The 12,566-nt window shown below is 40.5% G+C and overlaps 1 protein-coding gene across 2 annotated transcripts in view; it reads right to left on the bottom strand.

Moving 5' to 3' along the window:
- Nucleotides 1–480: 480 nt before the first annotated feature.
- The window catches only part of LOC306772060 (striatin-like), a 42,929-nt gene continuing 30,843 nt past the window's right edge, over nucleotides 481–12,566 (bottom strand). For both annotated transcript variants that reach the window (XM_079261449.1, XM_079261450.1), the window contains exons 8-17: nucleotides 9,441–9,584; nucleotides 9,201–9,337; nucleotides 8,264–8,439; nucleotides 7,884–7,931; nucleotides 7,608–7,729; nucleotides 7,320–7,487; nucleotides 5,394–5,534; nucleotides 3,869–3,970; nucleotides 3,703–3,789; nucleotides 481–3,626 (exon numbers count right to left, since the gene is read on the bottom strand). In XM_079261449.1, coding sequence (XP_079117575.1) covers nucleotides 3,457–3,626; nucleotides 3,703–3,789; nucleotides 3,869–3,970; nucleotides 5,394–5,534; nucleotides 7,320–7,487; nucleotides 7,608–7,729; nucleotides 7,884–7,931; nucleotides 8,264–8,439; nucleotides 9,201–9,337; nucleotides 9,441–9,584 — 1,295 coding nt within the window. In that variant the 3' untranslated portion in view covers nucleotides 481–3,456. The remainder of the gene's footprint in view (nucleotides 3,627–3,702; nucleotides 3,790–3,868; nucleotides 3,971–5,393; nucleotides 5,535–7,319; nucleotides 7,488–7,607; nucleotides 7,730–7,883; nucleotides 7,932–8,263; nucleotides 8,440–9,200; nucleotides 9,338–9,440; nucleotides 9,585–12,566) is intronic.

Genomic DNA, 12,566 nt, shown 5'->3' with positions numbered 1-12,566 from the left:
AGCCAATAGGAAGACAGGAAACAGTTTCTTCTTCTTTGTTTTGGTGACGGTTTAAAAGCTCCTTATCGCCAATTAGTGGACGATAACAAATATCACTCCTCTCCGCAAACATCCATTATGGTTAAGAAATCAAAATATTAACTAAAATTTTAATACAAAAATAATGTTTAATAGAAAAATAGTTTTAAAAGAAATTTCTGACTCCAATTCTTGATCTCATATCGCAGCATTTTTGTCCTTATGCAGATGCTTTGCAGTGTACCATTTTGCTCTAAACTTATGGACTGATATTTCAGAACCGTTAAGGACAGCATCTGTGAATTATGCAACAAATTGTGTGAGAGACGTTGATCTTAAAGAATTAATGAAACAAGGGAAAACACTCTGATGGTTTTCATGGTTTTATTAACTCATCCACACAGAGTTCTTAGAACAAAAGCTGTTTGGTGCCACAATGAGACGCGTCAGCCTTTATTGTTATTGATAAATCTCCCACTTGTGCGTGTAGAAGAAATATACAACGTGAACATGTGTGTAGTGTATGTACAGCCACAGCAGCTTCTAGAATCTGTACTTTACAGTTAAACTGTACACATTAAACAATAATAATTTATAGGCAAATCTGACCCGAGCCACTTGTTCTTTCAGGTTTCAGACTGAACTTCTTATTTGGCCACTGACAACTGAGATTAGATTTCCTATGCTGCACATCAGTATGGGGATGTGGGATGGCTTCATGACTAGATACAGAAATAAAAACATCTGTTAAAGGACTATTCCATCCTCTTGTGTCACTGGTTTCTGACAGTTTTGTTTGATGAGGTTACTTAAAGCAGATCCCTCAAGTGAACAGAACCTTTACTTGCTTCTCTTGAAATTCATGAGGTTTGATAAAAGTAGAACAAGCAGAAACTTCATGTTGGTTCAGTTCATGGCTTCAGTACAATCTGCAGAAGAGCTGAGATGTCCAGATGGAAGAAGCTGGGGGTGAAAAACATTCAGAGGAAGAAGGTCCACCGTTAACCAGCGAGAATAGTCTGGATTTAGACTCTGGAAACAGAGTCCAGATCCAGAGCCCTAATTCAGTTCTGATCCAGAGATCTGATCCAGAGATCTGACCCAGCATCCTGATCCAGAACCCTGTTACAGTCCTCATGTTATCATCTCTGACATTGTTGTAATCTTCTAAACTGATCTTGATCAACAATTTTCCAGCTTCCTGAAAGTTTTTCAAAGTTTTTCTTTGGATAATTTTTTGATTTTTCCCTCACAAGTTCCATTTTCTGGTACTTGACCAGTTCCAGTCAGGAAAGTTCTAGTCCCAGTGCCGGACCACTTCCAGAGAAACTAAACACTGACCTCTGAGACCTCCTGACAGATAAAATGATCCTAACTGGTGGGATGAACTGATTTTGTGTCAACCTGTTCCCCTCATAAGGAATGATGTGGGGCTCAGGACTCGTGCTGTATGAATATTCAGCACGTCTGAATCTAAAAATCTGCTGTCCAGCAACAATTGTGTGAAGATATCTAGAATCTCCAACAAGTTTTAACCAAAAGAGGTTCAGAGTTTCAGATCTGTGACTTTTCAACGCTGGTTTTTGTTTATTAACTCAGACAGTGATTTCATGGTTTCAGAGAAGAAGACGCCGGGTCAACCTTCAAACTGTCATCTTCATCCTCTTAGATATGGAAACGTGAGCCCAGGATGCATCACCCCATCATGAAGCACAGCTGAGTTAGTTTTATTCATCATGGCCTTCATCTAATACTTAACACTGCATGAGGAAAGTAAAACTCCCAGCTGAACAGTCAAAGGTCGGATCTGCAACTCTCAACACCTTGATGTTTGACTTTTTACCCAAAATTTAATCTAAATGCTCACTTTTTCAGGAGTTTTGTTTAATCGTGCTAAATCTTTTGTTATTCATGGAAACTGTGGGCGGTGTGGACAGATGTTGAGATTCCAGCGTTCTTGTAATTCACTTCATATTCAGGATAAAACTGAGAAACATCCCCTGAAACCTTTGAAAGAAACTCCAGTCTGTAGTTAAAATTCCTTAAACCTTTTCACCGGGTTAATAAATATGCTTCAACATGTAGAAACTGTACACGCCTCAGTTTCCTCTTCTTGTGATTAAAATAAAGTTTAAGTTCCTCCTGAACAAGGAGTTGTCCCGAGATGATAGTTTGGTTTGACTTCAGCAGCAGAAACCCCGAAAGGAAAAATAACTTCACTTTTCAAGTAAAACAGAATAAAAAAAAAAAAGTTTCTACCTGTATGTGAAACATCACCAACCAACACCAGACTCTTGTACAAAACTAGGATCTGCTCCAGATCAGAATAATTACACTAAATAAAGCGTCTGCAGGCAGTCGGAACGTACGAGACTGAAGCTGAACGACTGTTACCGAGTTAGTTTACGACACGTTAGTCGGCTCGGAAAGTCAGAATAAATACAAGAGCAGGAGAAAAATTAAACTTTGCTGCAGATTTTCCTCTGAAGCTCATCGGGAACTTCATCCAAGCTGTGGTCCAGCCATCTGAGAACACAAAGAAAGCTCCCACAGTACGGTCCGGATCTGTGGCCAATCTGTATGTAGTTAGTCCGAATCTCCAGCCTGTTTGGGTCTCCAGCTGGTCCACATCTCTGGTACGGTTCCTGTTGGAGAGGGATTCCCAGTTGGAAAAGCAGATGTGTTTTCCTGTTGCAGATGGGTGACAGTAAAGGAGGGTGTTTGGTTTATTCGATGACACCAGAACCAGAACTCCTGCATGGACATCAATAAGGAAAACAGGTTTCCACTGACTGATTTCTGCATCACATCTGCAGATCAGTGTGGAAAAACGCTCCTCTGGATTCTCTCCTGACATCGACTGGAGGTAAACGTAGTTCCTGTCAGGTGACATTGGGGTGTGGTGAACCTCAGCAGGCTGGAATGATCTAGTAGGATCCATTACATAAGATCTGAAATGAAGCCATCCAGATAATCTGATCCCAGACTTTCCATCAGAGCAAATCAGAATCTGAGCCTCTGATTGGATCCTCCTCCTGGCTGCAGACTGGAAACCAGGAAACTGGTGCTCCTGTTGGATCCCAAGCCAGACCTGATCTTTACTTCCTCTCATCCCCATACCTGAATGGATGGATGCTAGGGAGGAAAAAGGCACATCAGAAAAAAAAAACAACAGGTTGTGTTTGGAGTTGGCAGAGGAAAAAGAATTCCAGCTTCAGAAAAAGGAACAGCATTCCTGTTCATGGCTCTGCCTTTAGTCCATCAGAGATTTGTTTTGAGACGCGGGCCTGCCCGAGTCCAGCAGAGCTGTTAAAGAGGTCGTCCGGGCCAGCTTCCATTAAAGGAGTAAACAAAGTTCGTCACCTTCCAAAGAAAAGAAAAACAAACACGCCTGGCGTTCCCGCAGCCCACTGTTCAGTGTCACGCAGCCATCTTAGGTCATACAAAGACCTTGGCGAGTGCGTCAGCTCCAGCACTGCCGATGTAACATTTGGTGGGATGGAACGCCACGTCATGGATGGATTCCTCAAACTTCTTGCGGTGGGCGGTGAACTCCTGGATGCACGTCTTACTCTCCATGTTCCACAGCCGGATCGAGCAGTCGTGACCTGGGAAGAAGAGAGAGGCGGCGAATCAGAGCAGAACAGGACAAACTGAGGCAGCGGCAAGCAGACGGAGACTTACTGCCCGACATCAGGTACAGCCCGTTTGGATCCACAGCAAGACTGGTCACAGAGTCCAGATGGGCGACCATGGAGTGGATGAGTTTACCTGCAGGAAACAGACAAGGGATAAATTCCACAGATCAGTTTCATCTCCTGCAGGCAAGAAGTGGAAGCTTTAGTCCCACCTGTGTTATTGTCGAAGAACTGGATGTGCCGGTCCTCCTGAGCTGTGATGGTGATGGGCAGAGTGGGATGACTCAGCACTTTGTTGATCTTACAGGGAGATTCTGAGGAGAAAGATGATGTCAGCATGTAAAACCATAACTCGCTGCTGTAGTACCACCTTTCTGTCCAGTTACAGAAGCTGCTGATAAAATAGTCTATTGTGGACAAACAAAAACATGTAAAGATTTTCATTACTAAACCTAAATTCTGAAAAACACATTCAGGGAATCACAAAGTCAGCCTATCATAACCTTAAGTATATATCAAGCGTGAAAGATCTGATGTCACAGCAGGACAGGGAAAATCTCATTCATGCTTTCATATTTAGTCATTGTGATTATTGTAACAATATCTTCACAGTTTTTCCTAAAAAAATCAATTAGAAAACTGCAGCTCATTCAGCGTGTCTATCCGTCAGAGGATAGAGTTTAAAGTTCTGTTGCTGGTCTATAAAGCTCTGAATGGTTTAGGACCAACATACATTAGTAACTTCTTGATTTTTTCTGACCTCTCTTGTCATCTGGATCTGATGTTTAACAGTTCCTAGAGTCAGAACCAGACAAGGAGAAGCTGTATTCAGCTTCTATACTCCATATATCTAGAAAAACTCCCATAAAGTCTCAGATCAGCTAAAAATTGTATTTAAATCCATTTTAAAGACCAGACTGTTCTCAGCTGCATGTCAATAGTTTCTATTAGTTATTATAACTCCAAAACTCTTCTGTTTCTTTTCAGCTTGAATTTTTAAACTTCATGATGTTTTTAACACTGTTTTTATCTAATGTTTCTTTTTGCTTTTGTTTTTCATTTTAAATTATGCTTCTTATTTTTCTTGTGTTTCAATGTTTCTGTAAAGTACTGTGAATTAATCTGTTGTTGAATTGTGCTGTACAAATAAACTTGTATTGCCTTTAAATGGAAATTTAACATAAGATTTTCCTGCTTTTATGGAGGGAAGTTTTTTTTCCATAAAATACCTGTTTGAGAGCTGGGATGTTATTTATTTTATTCTTGATCAGTCTTAAATGTATTCCAAATGAGAAAAAAAAAATTCAATTTTAAGCCATAAATAAAAATGGATTATATGAAAAATAGCTCATTTTATATGTATATTTTCTTTGATTAGATCTAAGATTTCATTGGCATTTAATCTGAATAACTACATATTTCGTATTTTTGATTAGAACAAAAATTGACAGTACTTATAGACATTTATTCATACCATGAATGACCTGAAAAAGCTGTAAATTTGCCCCAATGTGTCCTGTTGAACTTGAAGACATATTGAAATGAGAAATTTAAGGTTATTATGGGACACCATGAAAACAATGGTGGCACAAAATTTAGGGAACTTTTACCTAAAAGTACATAAAAATCCATCATGACCTAAATGGATAAAGACAGAGTTGAGACAGGATGAAGATTGATGCTGGGAGGTTTCTGTCGTGTCTCTTTAACTCTGCATGTGGCTGTCTGTGGTCATACCTGGCGGTCCAGCGGATTCCATCTTCAGGACCAGCTGCTGCATTTCCATGTTGTAAAGTCCGATGTGTCCGGTGTTAAAGGATGTCACCATGTAAGCCGGTTCGCTGCTCACCAGGTCCACGGAGGTGGGGATACCAAGCTCTGTGACAGAACCACAGTCACAGATGTGAGATGGAACCACAGAAAGGAAACAAGAACTCCTATAACAGCAGGGGAAACATTTACACAGCTGCTGTCTGCCAAGAAACACACATTAACTGACTTTTATCAGAACATAAATATCAGTGTGATGAGGGAAGAAAAAGAAAAGATCCTAATAGAGAACCTTGTGGAACACCCCTGCTTATAAATGTTAAAAAAAAGACTAGATGAGAAGATGGCAATAAGCCTAACAAGTTTTTATTCACTGACTCTGAAATCTAAAACTCAATCTGCGATATAACTGATTCTCAGGAGGAAGTTCCTGTGATGTTAGGTTGTCTTCACACCAGGAAAGTCTGCTAGACGCGGTCCGATTGGGACTGACATTGTGTTCACACACATAGTACTACAGATCTCTTGTCTGGAGCAGCTTTTCACCTCATATGTGTGTATGTTTTGGTTGTCTTTGTTTTGAAGCCTGCTTCCTATAATTTGTCTGCTTGAAACAGAACAAGTCCTGCCTTTGTAGGTGGACAGAGTCCGCTTCTGTGATTTGAATCAGAATCTGTTTGTACATTCACAATTCCCCAAGCGCTGGGGACTTATGGCCAAATGGACTGGGATTTGAATCAAAAAGGCTGGTGTGAATGCACCTTTAATGTTCAAGAAATCCATTTTGAACTGTTCTGAATCAAACAAACATTCAGTCAAATGTTTGTGCTGCAGCAAGCTTTGTCTTTACCCCATTATTTAAAAGAGATTAAAGTTTTAAATTAATCCAAACGTTCAACTCTGAGTTGCAGCAAACGATTGGTTGTACATTGTGTCAGTGTAGAAAATGAACCAATCAGTTGTTTAATCGTTTTCATCGTTCTCATCAGGATACAGTTTTATTACCCGGACAACACTGAATATTGATGCAGGGTTAAAAAAAAATTTATAGACTGAAAGGAAATTAATCCAATATAATTAATAAAACTGACAGTTTTTTTTTTTTTTTACATGTTTCCTTTTTCAATGACAAGTGACCCAAATCTCATGTGATTTATCGATGGTTTTGAGATCTTTGCATACATACACAACTAATAGTTTGCCTGTATCCCTTCACACTTTGAATTTCCCTTTGGGGAGAAATAAAGTATTTTTCATTTAATTTAATTTACATCCAAAACCAGCTTCTCTCTGAGATAATGCAACATTCAGCATCTTAATATCTCTCACATTAGCAGCTAACACTGCGACTGTGGGCTCTGTCATGTCAACAGACTCTTTAGAAAATAACAGGAAGTGACATCACCACGCATGTACATACTCTGAAATAAATCTGATAAAAGCAAATTTAGACAATGATGTTTCAAATATTCTATTTCTATAGTGCATGTTGATGCACCTGATCAGATGATCACAGTAATCTGATTACTTTCAGATGTCTTTATTTGACTGTCATGTAAACAGACTCAGTGTTTTATAAAATAGTTATACGTTGATGTCTGATATTCAAAAAGAAAATTGAATAGATTCAGGAAATGAGTGGCGATACCAAACCATACTAAATAATTAACAACTTTAGCTTCAAACTTTCACATGACAGTAAAATTCGCTCTGTGATTATTTCGGTCTTGGAGAAAGTCCACACACTTGTGATTTATCAGATAAATCACCAGGTTCATAAATCTAAAACAACCAGAACAAACATTTGACACAATTCTTGTTTGATTGCCAGAATGTGGAAGCAACTTCACAGGGATTCTGATGGTTTTTGTATCCATGCAGATGGTTTCTCACCTCCTCGCTCATTGAAAACCGCGAGAGACGGCGAGATGTCCGCGGCGCTCCACAGCCGAACCGTCCCATCAGCTGAGCAGGACAGGAGACGGTGATGAGCCGAGCTGTAGACCAGACCCCACACCGAGTCTGTGTGGCCGCAGAGCGCCCCCCGCAGGACAGAGGGCTCTGCAACAAGACAAAGTTAAATCTAAGTTGCATATTACAGACATTAAAAACACTAATTAAGCTTAATTTAATGAAAGAATAAAAATATAAGATTTTCTGTTGAGAAAATCTGGATCATACCATACGAATCATAAGGGTCAATGTTTGGGTTGGGGGTGTTCCAACTCTGAATGGTCCCATCCACTCCTCCACTGAAACACTGCTCCCCGTTGGAGCTCATGATGACAGACAGAACCGCACCACTATACAGACAGATTGGTTTAATCCACTTTATATCAGTTTATCCATTTCTTTAATTCAATATCTTAACACACACACGTCAACTGGAGTCAAATTATCAAAAAGTTTAACTTGTGCAGTGCAGATGTAAACATTTCGGGGTCAGCAGGATCTCACCTGTGAGCTCTGAAGGTGTAGATGGGCTCCACGTCTAAAGCAGCACACCTGAAGGTGGAAGCAGAGACAGAAGCTTTAACTAAAACACAGCATGTGTAACAGCAGGGCATGAGGTTCTGCTTGTCTCCGACATGTTCTATGTCATCATCATCTTTAGCGCTTCCCTGTCCCCCTCCCACTACCACCATCACTACCATCACCCTCAGATCAGACTGGGATTTTACAACTGATTTTCGACGGAGTTAAAAAAAACTTCTAGTTCTGCAAAACTTTACAGAACTTGTCTGAGTTTATTAAAACTTCGGATTGTTTCAACGCAGAACAAACAGAACTTGTAATCTGATCCTGTTTCAGACTGAAAACAAACATTGGACTCTTACTTCTTGGCCGGTGCCGTTTTCTGCAGGTTCCACAGTTTCAGGGTGTGATCCTCAGAGGCAGTGACCAGAACCGGCTCCACCGGGTGGAAGGCCAGACTCCGGACCGAGTCAAAGTGACTCCGCAAAGTGAACTTTGGGTTCCATGTTTTCCTCAGAGCGTCTTTGTTGTTGGAGATCTGAGAAAGGGTCAGAACCGAAACAAATCTGTTAAATAAAAGGAGTCCTGAAAACCGCTATAAGTAAACTAGTCAGCTGGACTGGCTGCTGGCTGGGAGACCGAAGAAGGTTTTTACAGTCTTGTCTGATCCACCAGGGTCTGTGAAAATATGGATATCTATAGGGGGGGTTTTCTTGCAGGGATGATGGTAAAAAGGAAGTAAACAAAGTACCAGAGACATAATTTATGGTTTTTCATTTCTACTGCTGACAGGAAATCATTCAACTGAACCACTGATCGTAGCGGAGTGAGAAAATAAAAAAAACATAATTATTAATGTTAATACAACAAATATTTTCTCTTTTTCAGATAAGGATAACAATGGCTTTATGAAAATATTCCATTAAAATTATATTATATCATTGTTAGAATATTAATAATCACTAACATTATGATTCATAGTAATAATATTCATTATCTGTAAAACAGAAAATACTGTTTATTATATTGCATCATTTATTTATTTAGATAAAAAAAATAAATAGAGTAGTTAAAAAACTTATCAATTCTGAAAATGTTTAGGATGAAGTATCCCTCCTATATTACAATTGTTTATCATATTACACAGTATATTATGTATTATTCTTATTATTATATCATTTTGATTTTAATATTATAATTTTATACATATGTATATCTGTTTATGTGAAAAATCTAATAAAACTAAATATGTTAATGAGGGGGCGTGGTCTGACATATTTTCCCTTTTGCATCACGTACATCGTATCCAAGACTCTCGGCCTCATTGGCTACAGTCAGTCCGGCCAGTTCGCCAAGTCCAAGTTCGTTGGACACGGCTTCGTCCACTCTGCCCAGTATGAATGACTTCCCAGAGGATGGAAGAAATGTCATCGGCTCTGTGAGGAGGAAATGGACAAAAACACCCAAGCTTTAACATTTATGAGCTGCTGTACTTGAGCAACAGACCTGGGAGGGGGGGTGGGGTTGGAGCTAGATTACCATCTTCAGGCCGTCCCACTTCATGCTCGTTGATCCTGGGAATGCTGGGCCGGGAAAGCGGTGTCACGGCTGGCTGCATGGATGGGAGATCCTCAGTGTCCCGAAGGTTGGCCAGCATGTCCTGGAGCTTGGACCGGTTTGGTCCTGAAGGAGGAGGAAGAGGAAGGATGGACATGTGACATAAAGAGAAAAAATATCAGGAAGATGCGGGCAAGAGAAGCTGACATCATTAAGAAGGAAAACAGAACAGCCGATCTGCAGAGCATGAAGGCAAAGGAATGTGAAACTGAAGAAAAGAAAGAAATGAATGACAGAAAGATGAAAAACAGAAAAGAAAAAGATGAACGATAATCACAGAAAAGGGACGAAATGTTCCAGCCGCAGAACGATTAAACAAAGACAGGATCAAAGCTGAATTAAAGTGATGCTTCAGGAAGGATCAGCATCTGGGAAAATTAAAGAAAGGAAGAAATAAAGAAAAGAAATGGAGATTCAGTTTATAAAGAAGTGGATGTAGAGAAAGAGTGATGAAGAGGAAAACTGATGCTCCAAGTTATTTTTTTAACTGGAGGAAATCAGAGAATCATTAGAGGTGATGGACTAAAGCTGAAGAAAAAGAGAAACAAAGCAGCAGGCTGTGGAAACACGAGAGAAGGAAGGATGAAGGCCGGCTTCAGGACTTACTCTTCACCCCCTTCTTGCCTTTGCGCTCCTTTCTGTACTGCTCCTTAAGTTGAGCTATCAGTCCCTGGTCAACGTCCCAGGCCAGTTCACCAAGAGGAGACTGCTCTTCCTTCTCTACAGGCCGACAGGAGGAGGAAGAGGAGGAGGTGGAGGAAAGTTAAAAAAAAAAAAAGTTGTCTGGATGAACGACAACACCATCAATGTACCTCTGACAAGATGAGGAAAGGAGGGAGGACTTTTTTTTTTTTTTTTTACTGGTTTTTACAGGTTTGACTTGATGGAGATTCATCACCCATCAACACAAAAGTTCTGAAGAATCCTCCATCCTCTCTGCTTCAGTCATCCTGCAGCTGAAACACACCTCCATCTGCGAGCTCAGCCACAGGATGCTGTTAAACAAATTCATGTCATCCTGACTGAGCTGCTCAGATTCCAGACTGAGAACCTGACGGACAAGAAAACACCTTCATCACGAACTTCCCTGAGAAATCTTTTTCAATAAAAATGACGTGATAGGGACGTGAATGATGAACAAGAAGAGACAAAAAAAAAAAGAATAATAAAAAAAAGAAATCCAAACATCATCGGAAAAAAATCCTGATGCATCTCTGAGGATGATGATGTCAGCTCTTCATAAGAGCATTCTGCTGGAGGCATTTAAGAGCTGAACGACAAAAATTAGTTACATCCCAGAAAAACCAAAAGGAAAACATGAAATATAAACTGTTGATGGCAGAAACCCTGAAAAACTGGCAGCAGCCTCTGCAGGTGACGACAGGCGCTGCAGTTGATGTTGATGTGTTGCTGCTGCCACCTACAGGAACACAGAGGAAAACAACGGCAGGAACGTCAAGAGGAACGTTGGCAGGAACGTCAAGAGGAACGTTGGCAGGAACGTCAAGAGGAACGTTGGCAGGAACGTCAAGAGGAACGTTGGCAGGAACGCTGAAAGAACGATGACAGGAATGTTGAAAAGAACGATGACAGGAGCGATTAATCTGTTTGCGAAAAATCTCTTCCAGAAAGAGGAAACTGGAAAGAGAAAAAGGTGAAATTAGTCTTCTCTGACAACGACAGCTCAGAGTGCTGACTCAGCGATCCTCTCCAACTATCTGAAGTGCTGAGTCACCGCTGCGTAGGAGAATGTTCTGTCACCAATGAGTCTGAACCTGTTGCTAAGTAACAGGAAAATAGGATGATATGGTGTAAAGTGGATGGACATGCAGACCGACAGCTGAAAACTTGGTTATGTAAAGACAGTTCCCTAATGCTTCATCTTGTCTCAGATAGAGATCAGATCAGACATTTCTGTCATCATTTATAAAATTTCCAAACAGCTCTCATGACTCATCTAAGAATCTTTGAATGTTAAAGTTTGTTTAACAACCATTATCTATTTAAAATACCCAACAACCTTAAAACTATACATCCTCAAGCCCTCTTCTGTCCAACATTGCCTGCATCACTGGGGTTTGCAGCACTGTGACGTCACCTGTAGGTTTCTGAAGACCTTAACTGAAGCTCACTGGGCGGTTCCTACCGTCACCATCTTGGCAGCGTCACGCTGAAATCCCCGAAAATACAAAAGTGGGCAAAGAGATAGAGCTGAGTGGGGGGTTGTAAGCGTGGGGGTGGGTCATTGACATCTCTTGAACTCTGACCTCCATGTAGCTAGGAGCTAACCGAGCTAACAGGACCTAACCAGCAAACGGAGGTAGGTGGGCTAAAGCTAAATAACTGTTGCCCAGCTAAAAAACGCATTTGTGCTACACTATCGGGTACCTGTCAATCAAAAGGACACACCCACACTTAAGCCAAATTTTGAGATTGAATTGGGTATAAATGGATGAATTAAAAAAAAAAAATTACTCTCCCCCACAGTCTTGAGGGTAAACATGACCTAATAAACCTAAAATGTTTTTGTGGACCAGACTAAACATGTTTCTTTCTGCTGTGAAGTTGGCTTATTAAACATGGGAGTCTACGGGGATTTGCTTTGTTTTGGAGCGCCTCGCAGATGAGGGGTGAACTTCATTTTTTGGCACTTCTGCATAAGCTTCACTTGTAACCACAGGAGGTTGCCTATTGTCCAGAATACTTTGGTCTCAAGCAAAGTTCATGGTCCACTCAGTATCTGTGTTTAAATGCACTCAAGTATTTGGATTAAATGCTTGATTGGAATAAAAGTATATGATAAAAACATACAAATTTCTGATTTGTTCACAAAACATTCCTCGAATGTGACATGGTCGGAGAGAGAAGCAGAAAATAACTGTCCTTAATCTTGTCCTTTGCCTTTGGTCATCTATGTGGAGCAGTACTGACGGAGGTGTAGAAAACCAAACAAACACAAGCGTCTGGACAACGGATAACACTAACACAGATTTGAGGACGTCCATGCTGTTGAAAACAAAGGTCAGCCGTGTGACGTCATGGAATTTT

This window comes from Telmatherina bonti, assembly GCF_933228915.1.
Source record: "Telmatherina bonti genome assembly, chromosome: 3".
Lineage (NCBI taxonomy): Eukaryota > Metazoa > Chordata > Actinopteri > Atheriniformes > Telmatherinidae > Telmatherina > Telmatherina bonti.
The sequence above is the reverse complement of the archived record's forward strand: the minus strand, read 5'-3'. Positions and strand labels throughout refer to the sequence as shown.